General features: G+C 43.9%; 1 protein-coding gene across 6 annotated transcripts in view; it reads right to left on the minus strand.

Annotated features, from left to right (window-relative positions):
* Positions 1-13,866, minus strand: part of nbeal1 (neurobeachin-like 1) — a 272,851-nt gene that overhangs the window by 103,525 nt on the left and 155,460 nt on the right. For 4 of the 6 annotated variants that reach the window (XM_078551456.1, XM_078551457.1, XM_078551454.1 and 1 more), the window contains exons 8-10: positions 9,434-9,740; positions 8,573-8,679; positions 3,418-3,498 (exon numbers count right to left, since the gene is read on the minus strand). In XM_078551456.1, coding sequence (XP_078407582.1) covers positions 3,418-3,498; positions 8,573-8,679; positions 9,434-9,740 — 495 coding nt within the window. The remainder of the gene's footprint in view (positions 1-3,417; positions 3,499-8,572; positions 8,680-9,433; positions 9,741-13,866) is intronic. The other 2 variants (XM_078551460.1, XM_078551459.1) reach the window with 1 other exon arrangement.

Here is a 13,866-nt window from a genome sequence, read left to right on the forward strand (position 1 = left end):
AAGGTCTGTTACATTAACAAAAAATGACCGTAAAAACTGATTGGCTAATATGTGGAATGACAATTTCGGTGCAGTGATAGCCAGGCACCATGATTTTCTTTTGCCTGAAGACTTATTTTCTTTTTTTTTTGACATGTGTGGGAAGAAGGGGAGTAGAGAGGCAATGATAAGAAATTAAATATGTAAATAAAACTACATCAATCGCTAATCAGGCATGCAAACTGACACGAGGAGCTGCTTTTAGATACATTGAGGGGAAAATAGTACTGGGCCATTTTTGATAGGAGAATTTATAAGAGATTGACTGCTACAAAGTGAGAGTAGGGAAAAAATGACTCATGCCTGCTTTTGATGTCCAGCACATATTCTCAGGCAGCAGGAGACATGATGTCATCCTCTTGCAAGACATATTTGGGGGCCTGTGCCAAGTTGCAGCGTTGCTACTGGTACTTAAACACTCAGGTCCAGATTGAAGAGCAATTCTTCTACTAAATGCCTTTCCTGCATTATTATGTACAGGAGGTCGAAATACTTTCACAACCACACACAGGAAAGCCTGTCTGCAGATGCCACCTTTGGGCCTCGATTCATGTCACAAAACGGTGGGCTCCGTGGGAAAAAAAGGTCCTAACAGCCAGATTAGACGGATGTTAAACACCCACAGCACTATTCAAAGTCAAGCCAGAGACCAGTTTCCAGCCTCCTACCTCGACTGATATCAACAAATAAAAAGGTTAACTGGCCGTTCATGTCATGTGGAATGCTGCTCAACAGAGTGACAGCCATGTTTGACCACGTAACAGTCACTACATAACAAAAATACATTGTACATAAAGCCCACCAGCCAAATAAGGTTCTACATTTATGATTGGCAAATTAGGCTAAATCTTCATGAAGCAATGGTTAGACCCCAGCTAGAATACCTGTTTAATTTGGGGCCCCACCCTTTAGAAATGACATCATGACCTTGAGAGGATGTAGTGGGGTTTTACTAGATTGGTACCAGGGACGAGGGGCTTCAGTTTTCTGGAGAAACTGGGATTATTTTCCTTAGAGCAGTGAAGGTTATGGAGAGATTTGATAGAGCTGTTCAAAATTATGAGGTAATTTGATAGAACAGACAGGGTCAAAACTGCTTCCACTGGCATTGCAGGTCAGGAATCAGACGACACAGATTTTAAATAATTGGCAAAAAAAAAAGCCAGGGGCAAGGGGAGACTTTTTCTTTTCCCTTGCAGGGTTACGATGATCCGGAACGCGCTGCCTGAAAGAGTGGTGGAAGCAGGTTTGATGGTAACTTTCAGAAGGGAATTGCATACATATTTGAAAAGGAAAAAACTGCAGAACTCTGAATCAAGGCGGGGGGGGGGGGCAGAAAGTGGGACTAACTGGATAGTTCTTTCAATGAGTCGAATGTCCTCTTCCTGTGCTGTATTATTCTATGAAGTTAGGAGGCATGTAAACTGTTGTGCTTTTCAGTTTTAAATAATTTATAGTCCATTTCCTTGGATAATGTATTTTCGTCTGCTCAAGCCACTCCTCTTTCACCCCCAACTAAAAAGTCTAAACTGTACCTTTATTATTCCTTTACAAAAAGAAAGCACCAACATAGCTCATACTGTTAATGCAGAACAAAAGTTTGGGAAATTTTACAACAGGAGGAGCTCCAAGACATCTAGTTAATACAAGGCGTATTTCTTTTCTATTTTTGGGAAATTTTGGCCTATTTAACAGTAACAGTAGCAAACAGGGAGCTGAGTGCCTAACAACAGGTATTTCAGGGCATCCAATTTGAGTTAAATTGCAACAAATGATCTTCATGGCTCTCATTCCTTTTTTATAAGTATAAAGATCCTTTGATCATCATTTGGCTAACTCAAGCTGCACCCAGCTTTGATTAATGATCCTTTTGTTACTCAAGCAGGCTTCGACTGCATTGAAACCGGGAGTGGTTCAGTAGGGAACCAGAGCCCATGACCAAGGTGCCGCCACAGTCAGCTCTTATACCTGGAATGGGGAACAGCCGATTGGTCCAGCCACCGAGTGGTCTACACCACTTGGGACCACCTGCCTTTCTTCTCAAGCCACGGTAACTCTCTCCACTTTGCCAGATTTTCCCTCCTGCTCAACTATTCCCCATAACTGCTCACACCTCCTCCGTCTCATTGCCACCCACTTTTGCCTTTGCCCCATAACCCTTTTTACCATTTGACCACTCGTGCATTCCACTCTGCCAGCCATTTTTTCCCTGCCTCTGTGCTAAATGGCTGTTCTTCTCTAACACCGTCCAGCTCTGATGAAAGGTATTCAACCTGAAACATTAATTTTGTTTCTCTCTCCACAGATGTTGCCAGACCCAAGTAGTTCCAGCACTTTCTGCTTTTAATACCACAATAACTAACTGGTTCAACTAAATTGTCAATTGGGAAGTCAGTGCATTAAAGCACCGGCTTGAAACACCATTTTTGGACTCGTCCCTCAAACAAACCTTGGTGCAAGTGACAGTCTACTTTCTGCCATTGTTTTCAAAGACCACAGGAAACATGTTTGGGAGAATCTCCATCCTATTCCCAGTAACACAATGCACTGCATCAAAATGGTTCAAGTTTAGGGGGTAGTGATAGCTCAGCAGATTTATGCTTCAATTCAGATTTAAGCTGGACAACTGGAGAAAATTAGACTTGGTTTGCTATCTCCATTTTACACTAGATCACAACAAAGTAATCCTAACCATGTGAGGTGCGACGGATGCAAAAAAAAAGCTTAAAAAATATATTTTAACTGGGGGTTGCTGGGCAAGGTTAGTCAGAGTCTTTTTATGCTTAAGGCCCAGGTGTGAATTTAGGCCAAACTAATGGGATGTATATCTCTTATTATTGCTGGCTTTTATGCTAAATGACCCAGTACTTACTGAGTGGTAGGTCTCAATGTAAATGCAGCCATACTTTAACTTGCAATCTCACTCAGCAGCCACAAAGATAGTGGATCCATGTGTTCAAGAGGAAAGTGCCATTGTACATTTGTACAAATGAGTTGCCAAGCCACCTGTGGAGAGTTCCTGCTACCCCCCCAGTGTTTGCCTGGCTAGGGCTCAAATCAACACTTACTAGCTGTCTAATGAACGGCTGATGGCTATTCTGAAAATATATTATTCATAGCTTTTACAATCGGAACTGTTTTTCCTCCGTCCCGTTAAATTCACTGTGGGATAGGGATAGCAGGGAGAATATGACACAGTCCACAGTCTGTGCTATTAATGGTCACCAAGTCTTTGGCTTGCTTGACTAATAGCTCCATCCCAGTGATTACTGGCGCATGATTATTTGCTGGTTGTTCGGCTGGCTGTCTTGAGGTACATACTGGCATGGCTGTCCCAATGCTGGTGATTTACAGCTGAAACAAGAATTCAGTTAATACCTGGTTCACATTCATTTCTGTCAGTAATTTGTTGGCAAGATCTTTCTCACTCTTGTCTGCTGCTCTAGAGCTTACAAACAGCTGTTAAGTGAACACAACACAAGCATGAAAGGCGCGCAACAAGTAGGATTAATACAGTTGGGGCATGGTTATTGAAAGGAAAACTTTGGTTAAGCCAGCTTAAAGCAGTTGCTATTAGTTTACTGAACTAAACTTAGCCAACTCGAATAAAGGCATTCAGCAATGAAAAAGTCAAACCATTTTATCTTTTCTCTTAATCGTTTCCTCCGATCCCGACATTAAAACACGATCCTGCCGCTGCTGATTAAAAATGATGACTGTGACTGTAGGCTGAATTCAGAAATTCACACATTACACCATTCTTGGGACAGCACCCAGCAATGTGCACTGAATTACCAACAACGTGCATTCACCAGTGCAGAATGTGCCCCATGTTCCAGGCAATTCAGGCTCAACGGCTATTTCCAGGATATGCTCTTGGAAACAGCACGCTTTGCCTTCTCCTCCTACTGTGGGTTATTTTCTTTAAAGGAAATTCCTAAATGGTTAAGTAACTTCAGCTTGTAATGTGGCACCAAGTCTCAGGTAACAAAATCTCTGTATGAACAGCAGAGTATTGGGGGTATACGGGGTGGGGAAGCGTTGGCGACTAAAAAACACGATAACTGGGAACACCACTCTCAATTATTATCCAATGAGCTGTGGTGTAAAGTGCACATACAAAGGAGAATGCAGTTGGCTGAACAGGCTGCTGACATTCACATGAAGAACTGAAGCCAGCATAAGGTATTAAAGGTCACCGGTGATCAAAAATTAGCGTTCCAACATTGCCCACAGGGAAAAGATGATAATTTATATATAAACTCATTGCCATGTGGTAGCATGTGGGTGAAAAGCAGCAGCTTCCCACACAGGTCTTGGCTGGAAAGAAAGGTAAGCAGAGAAGCTTTTCCACAGGGAAGTGATTGGAGAGAAAATAAAAACAGATGATGCAGTTGGACTGGTTTTGCAAGTGAAGAGTTATGTAACACAGTTTGGGAACAGGTCACTCCCTCCAGGGAATTGTGCATAACATTGTGGGCTGATGTGGGAGGCGGATGAAGAGGCTCATGAAGCCAGAAAAATACCAAAAAGAATTATGGTGCTGCTTCTTAAAAGGTCATTTTGTCTGGATAATTTAGCCTGATACAATTGCTCAGTCTTGTTAAAGAACACAACTGTAATTATATACAGGACAAGTACAAGGAAGTCTTTTCCCTTTGCTAGTTTTGATACTGTTTATAGTTTGCCACTGGTTCATTTGAATTGGTGCCCTCTCCATCCCAGGTGCGGATCTCTATGGCATCTTTTGGCTATCTCTGCCTATCACTGGCCCTCTATCCAGCTCTACCTGTCCCATCCCCTCCCTTAAACCAGCTTATATTTCACCTCTTTTCTATTTTTCCTTAGTTCTGATGAAGAGTCATTCGGACTCGAAGCGTTAACTGTGTTCCTCTCCGCAGATGCTGTCAGACCTGCTGAGTTTTTCCAGGTATTTTTGTTTTTGTTCTAGATTTTCCAATTGTCTGGTTGACCAGAAAATCACTGATGGTCCATACAACCTAGAGTTACAAAGTAAGGGACTAGCTCACCAGACCATTCATTGTTTGGCACTCACTAGTAAAACAGGTATAATGGCAGTGTATTCTACTCAATTTCCCCATAATTCAACTGCTGTGACAGGGGACGTTTGCCCAATTACCAGAGTACCTTTAATGCATGAACGGCATTCAAGTGGTTGGTTACAAGGGCAATACTCTACCGTGGCATTACAAATTTGAAATGGTCTCCGCTACACACTAGCTCCTGTTTATACCACCATACCTGGGAGGTTAAATTTACAAAAACGACAGCCTCAGTGCTGTCTCTACCCGGTGCTTAAAAACGGGAAGTACTGCAACTGGGCAGATTACCCCCCATCGTAACTTTCGGGATTGCGTGGCAATCCAAAATACAGCTTTGAAGCTGCACGGGAGCTGCAGCCCTGTAAAATAATTCGAGTCCCAACAATGACAAGAGAAAGGACAAAACACCTTACGTCTGTGGGTCTTTCACACTTGTAAAGGAACCACAGTAGCTTGTTGTCGCAAGTGAGATTCTTTACTTTTGATATCACAATCACGATAATTGCAAGCTTTAGAAGCTGCACTTGCATAAGGTTAAACTGGCAAAAAGACTAGAATTCCATGCCACAGTGTTAATGAAGCTTTCTTTGCCGGTTAATATTTGTTTGTGGTTGTGTGCACCAAGTCATTTTTTGAAATCCCACACATACAGTCTTTCGTTTAGCTCATAGGTTGTAATTCCACATATTGTTCCTTTGCTGTACTATCCCAGAAGAGCATGTTACTGTTATTTCTTTTCATGGCATCAGTTGGTTACAGCAGGTGGGAAAACAGTAAACATCACTTCCCTCCAAGGACTAATCCAGCACTCCTATTTGAGTCTTCTAGAAAGGGGGAGGAGCAAACAGAAGAGTAGGTTAAAGGCAGGAAGAGAGAGACCAGGAGAGATGAGAAGTAGAAATATACCAGAGAGAGGAGGGGAGCTAGAGAGAGAGTGCAAAAGAGAGAGAGAGCGCAAAAGGAAGAGCGAGTGTGCAAGAGAAAGAGAGAGGGAGTGAGCATGAGTGGGGGGAGAGACTGAGAAGTAAAGGACATAGAGAAGGGGAAGGAAGAGAGAGAGAGAAGTTAGGAGAAAAACAGAGGGAAGCTCTGCTCAACTTTTCTTATTTGTTGGGATCATCAAAAGAAGCAAATGTCTCCTGCCAATGTTCCATGAGAACTCTTCACAGTGGAATAAAAACTGCAACTACATCACTGTGATTTTACAACACTAATTTCCAATTTCAAAAATAAACCGTAAGGTAAAAAACTTTGTTAAAACTCTTGCACCCACAGCACTGATATGAACAGGACATTGTAATCATATTCTATATCGATAACCCAGCAGTACCTGCAGCATAAATATATATCCTTGCTGCACGGTGCAGACTTCATTATTCTTAAATCACTTGTACACCATGCTAAGGCAGTTGTGTAAAAGTGCTTCTGCTTAATTTAAACAGCACAATAAGTGTGGAGTTTCAGGGCTAGAATCTAAGATGGTCAGTGTGATGCATAAAACAGACAAATCTATCTGACCATCTAAAATTTCTCATTCTTACAGATGCTCTCTGTGAAGGGGGATTATTTTACACAGAAGTGTAGCCCTCTGATCACAGGAGTGTTAATGCACCACAACAAAATACCAGTGAATACTAGCCCTGTATTACAATTTCCAACAGTGCTTTAGCTGATCAGTTGAAAGCTGCAGACCCCCTTCCCAAGATCTAAATAGGCTGCTGCAAAGGAGCTATTTTACAATTTAAAGCATAACAGAAAGAAGTTTTCAAATACTGAATGACAGCCCCATTTTCATGTAACATTTGCTGAAATTATTTTCTCCAAAATGATCTCCATCACACCACCAGTAGAATCAGCCTGTTCGGTATAGATCTACTATCCAGTTGTTTAAATCGCATTTGCAATTTAACTCTATGGCATTCAAAGAATTTAAGTACAACAGATGAGCCTGTTTAACAGGGTTAACCTGTGAAGCTCGCATAGTCGACCTTTTCAATCAGCCGATTGAACAGATTGAAAAGCCAATGTTCACAGCAGCCCCAAGGTAACACCTGTGTAGCTAGTTCACTTCCAGGCGTTAACAATGATTGTTTTATTTTAATCGAGCCTTATAGGGACTCAGTGTCTTAAAAGAACTGACTGGAAATATCCGCTACAGCACAATTATGGCAAGGTGTTCTGAGTTTTAAAACAGCAAGGTCACGTGCAACTAATGTACCAGTCATGGCAATATACAAATTCTTGGTAAAATTATGCACTGATCATTTTACCAAGGCAATATTCATAAAGGTGTAAAAAGGTTTAAGGGATGCTCCAATGCGCTACTGCAAAGCACTCTCAGCCACTTCAAGGCAGTAACTAGTACAAGGCAGAAACTAAGTACTCCTTCACAGTGCAAGTTTAACCTGGGCACTTGTATTTTTTTTTCATGGGATGTTTAGAGTCACTGGCTAGGCCAGCATTTATTGCCCATCCCTAATTGCCTTCGAGAAGATTGTGGTTATTCACCTTCTTGAACTGCTGCAGTCCATGTGGTGAAGGTACACCCATAGTTCTGTTAGGGAGGTAGTTCCAGGATTTTGACCTGGAAGGAAGTGAAGGAACGGCGATATATTTCCAAGACAGGATGGTGTGGGGCTTAGAGGGCAGCTTGCAGGTTTGGAAGGTGTTGTTGATGGAGCCTTGGTGAGTAGCTGCAGTGCATCTTGTAGATGGCACACACACTGCTGCCATTGTGCATCGATGGTGGGAGTAGTGAATGTTTAAGGTGGTGGATGAGGTGCCAATCAAGCGGGCTGCTTTGTCCTGGATGGTGTTGAGCTTCTTGAGTTTTGTTGGAGCTGCACTCATCCAGGCAAGTGGAGAGTATTCCATCACACTCCTGTCTTGTGCCTTGTAAATAGTGGACAGGCTTTAAGGAGTCAGGAGGCGAGTTACTCACCGCAGAATTCCCAGCCTCTGACCTGCTTGTTGCGTAAATGCTAGTGGGTTTGTGTTGGGGCAGCATTAGCAGCTTAACTGCCCTCACACACCGGGCATGGTGTGTGCTGCAAGAAAAACAAGGAGAGGGGAACAGCACAACATAGTTGCATGAAAATATAGAATGGGATGTACAATAATCTGGTACCTAATTAGTACTTTGTTTACTTGCACAAAAGAAAATGGTTGAGTAGGGAAGCACCATGTTGATTTTCAGTTGATGTGAAGTCTACCCCATTTGTGTCCACCTTAATATTGCAACATCTTTATCGTAACACTAGTGAATTCAAACTGGACCTCAAACCTCAGGAGTTGCAGTCAGATCATCTCAGTGGTTTTGGGACAGAAATAATTTCAAGCAGAGGGCAAGTTCTCATTTTTATTTACTATCCAGTTTCATGCATTAGCCTATAAAAAGAGCAGGGAAAGGGGTAACTGCAGCATTAGCCGAATCAAGGCAAATAATCACTCTGGTCCAGTTGGGAGTCTACCTTGCTGTTCTGTACGAGTCGAGTGAGATGTTCAAAGCAGTTGCTATTCAGGAAGATTGCCTGAAGGACAGGTCTGTCAGGGCACTTTAACATTTCTGGAATAGTGTCTGTGGGGAGAAAATTCAGAAATTTGTAGTTTTCTACAAAGAGATCATATGGAAAAGGCGTCTCTAAACACCTTGCTATTTCTCTTAGCAATATTTGCTCAAGACCAACTTACCCCGGAGAACATTTCTTAATGACAACCATCACTGGTAAAGTGTTTTGAGATCACCTGAGGTCATGTGGGGCACTATATAAGTCTTTCTTTTCAGAAGACAATCCCAGATTATTCCAATGCTCTCCTGGCTGGACTCTGCAACCTTAAGTTCATCTACCTATGTCCTAACTGCACTGAGTCCCGTTCAGCCATCAGCCCTGTGCTCACTAACCTACACCGGTTCCCAGTCTGCCAAAGCATCAATTTTAAATTCTCTTCCTTATTTTCAAATCCCTCCATGGCATCACTCTCATCTCTATAGCCTCCTCCAGCCCTACAGTGCTCCAAGATCTCTGCATTCCTCCAATTCCAGCGTCTTGTGCATCCCCTAGTTTGGTTGTCCACCATTGGCAGTTGTGCCTTCAGCGTCCTGGGCCTTAAGCTCTGGAATTCCCTCCCTTAACCTCTCCCTATCTCTACCACACTCTCGCCCTTCGAGACACACCTTGAAACCTACCTCCTTGACTATCTTTCATGCTAAAGGTGCTTTATAAACAAGCTGTTGCAACATGTCATACAAAATTTCCATTTCCATGCATTAGGAGCTCTCCCAATTATAAGCAAAAGACATTCGAAGCAGGCGCTGTATTATGCATACTCACTCAGCATTTGTATCTGTAGTGCAATGAAACTGCTCTCCCAATTCCGAGATCTGCGATTGACCAGCAACGCAGTGTGATCAGAGTTGAGCAGCTTGAAGTAATTCTCCAGGATTGTGCTGATCTCTACCTGCCGCTGGTCAGAGCTGCTGGTCAGCAGCACGTGAACCACCTCCGTCAGGCACTTCAGGGTCAATTCCAATTTATGGCTTACGTCCTCTGGGTCCTTGTCGTCCAACAGCTCACAGTCTGCCAACACTCGCATCAAGACTTCCATTGTAGCCGGGGAGATTGCCTGCAGGGCATTCCGCTGAAATTACAAAGCATGTTCAGTCTCTATAAATAAATCAATGAATGCCACATCTATGGTCCAACTTAATATAATTCTAACAATAAATGGCTTTCCATTCACAGATGTGATTGCCCACTTTTGAAGTAGGCCACTGGTCAAATGGTCAGTCAACATGGTAGGTGCAACTGGCCCTACGTTCTAAGCTTGAAATTATATTTGGGCATCATGTTAACATGGCCACAAAGGTTTCGAACCAAGATATCATACATTTCAATTTCTAAAACTTAGAACAACATCAACTGTAGTTGTTCTGGAGGGCATGTTTTAAAATTGCAATTTTAACCAAGGTTTCAAAATAATGACTTTAGTAGCAGATTACAAGGCACCACTTCATCAGATTAAGTGAATCTCTCATGGCACTCAGTGCTAAACTTCTTATAGCCAGTTGGTGAAGGGGATCAGAAGTTGATCTTTACTCAGTTTTAGATTTATTCACAAAGTGAGACATTACAAATGTATAGCTCCTAGCTCTACAATCCACCACCAGTGTCAATAAATGTCTCTTGATACGTGCAGTCATTATCCAATGAGTACCCCCCCACCTACAAACATCTCCTCTGAAAAATGGCATTGCTGAAAGTGGAGCACTCCCTCAACACTACATTGGAGCCCTTGTCTTGATTTTTGTGCTGAAGTCCTGGAGTGGGACTTGAACCTACAACCTCCCGACTCAGAGGCTGGAATGCTACTGGCGACTGACACAATTGCTCTTAAAGGGTGGTGAGCCACCTTCTTGAACCACTGCGGTCCATGTGATGAAGGTACTCCCACAGTGCTATTAGGTTGGAAGCTCCAGGGTTTTGATGTCACAACGACAAAGGAACAGCGATCTATTTCCATTCAAGGATGGTGTGCAACTTGAAAGGGAATTTGGAGATGTTGGTAGAGGTCACAGGTTTGAGGGGTGCTGTTGAAGCTGCCTTGGCAAATTGCTGTATCTTGTGGATGGTACACAGCGTGCCAATGATGGAGGGGTTCAATATTTATGATGGTGGATGGGATAACAGGGCTGCTTTATCCTTGATAGTTTTGAACTTCTCCAGTGATGCTGATATTGCACTGCTTTCACTCTTGACTTGAGCCTTGTAGGTGGTGCGGAGTCAACTCGATGATGGTAATGCCACTGAATATCATGGGGAGGTGTTTAGACTCTCTTGTTGGAGTTGGTTGGTCCCTGGTACTTAAATGGTACAAATGTAACTTGCCACTTATCAGCATAATCCTGAATGGGGGCACGGACTGATTCATTATCTGGCAAGTTGTGAATGGAACTGAACACTAATCATCAGCAAACTGACCTGACAGAAGATTACTGATGCAGCAGCTGAAGATGGGTTGGACCCTGAGAACTTCTGCAGTGACATCTTAGCACCTAAATGACATACTAGGGATGGTCATGGAAGAGCCTAAATATTATATAAGAGCTACGATTTGGTGCTTATGATCATGTCGGGCTGTTGCTTGGCCAGTCTGTAAGACAGTTCTCTCAATTTTAGTACAAGCCCCCAGATGTTAGCGAAGAACTTGACAGGGTTGACTGGACTGGGTGTGCCTTCGTCATGTCCAAATCCAGTTATTTGTCCAAAATTATTATAAGTTTTTGTTGCAGTTTGGTGCAACTGAGTGACTTGCTAGGCCATTTCAGAGGGGCAGTTAGGGGCCAATGACATTGCTGTGGATCTGAAATCACGTAAAAGGCCAAACTGGGTAAGGATGGCAGATTTCCTTCCCTAAAGGACATTGGTGGACCAGATGTGTTTTTACAACAATCTGGATAATTCCATGATCACCATTACTGAAACTAGATTTTTATTCCAGACAAAAGTTCTTCTCATATTCAGAAGTATGAAAGAGATACAAGAGCCTTCCAATTATGGGAAAGATATTTAATATTCAACAGACTTGGCCTTTATAGAGTTAAATATCTGAATGTACATGTTCAGAACAAAAGAAGGGACAAAGCTTTCTAGAGGTAGCTCTGTGAAGGAAGGAGAATTGAGAAGTTGATTTAAGAGTGAAGAAATCGTTACATCAAGAATGACAACAGTCATAAGGACTAAGATTAGAGCTAACAAAGGTAAAAGCAGGTAACTACCAATTGGACTTGCAAAAGACGTTAAGAAACTTGAAGAAAATGCTAGTGACACTATGCAGGTCAGGTAGCATCTGTGGAGGGAGAGAAAACTAAAGCTGACATTTCATCAGAACCCTGGAACGTGTTGAGAAATTTGTTCCTTTGAGTTTCATTACCCTACTGAAAAAGAAATCTCAATAAGTACTTCACTGCTTTAGACAGTCGCCAATATTTGCTTACAGCTAGTTGCTCTTTTTTTTAAGGGCAGAGCTTTAGGTGCTTGGATGAATTATGAGTTCGTCATCAGCGGCATTGAGCACAGATACAATAGTAATCATCTGTGGGCACTGTATGGTATGGGAGGCCAACCTCTGGTCAATAAGGAAATAAAAAGATCTCTGAAGTTCCAAACAGAACACAGCAGGTCTTTGTTTTCCAATACACAAGGATGTCATGTATTATTAAATCAAACAATCTGATGCCAGTATTTTGCCGTTGTACATTGTCATTCAGCAAGCCCTTACATAAGCCTTTTCAGACAGGGGCAAATGCAGTGATGGATTCCGGTTTGACGTGACCAAGATTAGTCACTCTGCTGAAGTTTTATTGAACAAAAATACGAAGGCTGAGACATTTTCCTACATTGAAAGGGTTATATAAAAGCAAGTAGTCACTGTTGTAGAAATGCCCTAGGAAAGCTGAGTGCTAAAATGATTATATCATTTATAACACAAATGGCAGTGGACAGTGTAAAGCAGGCTTGTCCAACCTTTTAGTGCGAGGGGCCTTATTTCAATTTTTTTCTCACTCAAGGGGCCAATAGGAAAATTTCAGAAAGATAAGGTTTGGCACAACATCAAATATGAATTTCAATAAAATGTCGAAGTATGAGGAAAAGAAACAGCATGCTGAGCAAAAATGAAGTACGTCAGAGCAATAAATCGATAATTTAAAGTGAAAATGAGTCATTAATACATTTGAGTGTGAGGGGGTCAAATTGCGTTTATCCACCTCAGGGTGCTTACTCACTCACCCTCACCACACCCACTGTGCAAAGTGGTGTGAGTGTGTTGGTGTGGGGTGAGATTGCATGTGTGCCTTGTGACTGGGAGTGCGACGCACACGCACGTGCATGCACACAAGCAGCCAAACCCTCCCACCGCCAGCAGCCGCTCTCTCTCTCTCTCTCCCACCGCCAGCAGCCACTCTCTCTCTCTCTCCCACCGCCAGCAGCCGCTCTCTCTCTCTCTCCCCTGCCAGCAGCTACTCTCTCTCTCTCTCCCACCGCCAGCAGTCACTCTCTCTCTCTCCCACCGCCAGCAGCCACTCTCTCTCTCTCTCCCACCGCCAGCAGCCACTCTCTCTCTCTCCCACCGCCAGCAGCCGCTCTCTCTCTCTCTCCCACCGCCAGCAGCCGCTCTCTCTCTCTCCCCCGCCAGCAGCCGCTCTCTCTCTCTCCCACCGCCAGCAGCCACTCTCTCTCTCCCCCCGCCAGCAGCCGCTCTCTCTCTCTCCCCCGCCAGCAGCCGCTCTCTCTCTCTCCCACCGCCAGCAGCCGCTCTCTCTCTCTCCCCCGCCAGCAGTCACTCTCTCTCTCTCTCTCCCACCGCCAGCAGTCACTCTCTCTCTCCCCCCGCCAGCAGCCACTCTCTCTCTCTCCCACCGCCAGCAGCCGCTCTCTCTCTCTCTCCCACCGCCAGCAGCCACTCTCTCTCTCCCACCGCCAGCAGCCACTCTCTCTCTCCCACCGCCAGCAGCCACTCTCTCTCTCTCTCTCCCCGCCAGCAGCCGCTCTCTCTCTCTCCCACCGCCAGCAGCCACTCTCTCTCCCTCCGCCGCCAGCAGCCGCTCTCTCTCTCTCTCCCACCGCCAGCAGCCGCTCTCTCTCTCTCTCTCCCCGCCAGCAGCCGCTCTCTCTCTCTCCCACCGCCAGCAGCCACTCTCTCTCCCTCCGCCGCCAGCAGCCGCTCTCTCTCTCTCTCCCACCGCCAGCAGCCACTCTCTCTCTCT

Source organism: Cetorhinus maximus, chromosome 11 (assembly GCF_964194155.1).
Source record: "Cetorhinus maximus chromosome 11, sCetMax3.hap1.1, whole genome shotgun sequence".
Lineage (NCBI taxonomy): Eukaryota > Metazoa > Chordata > Chondrichthyes > Lamniformes > Cetorhinidae > Cetorhinus > Cetorhinus maximus.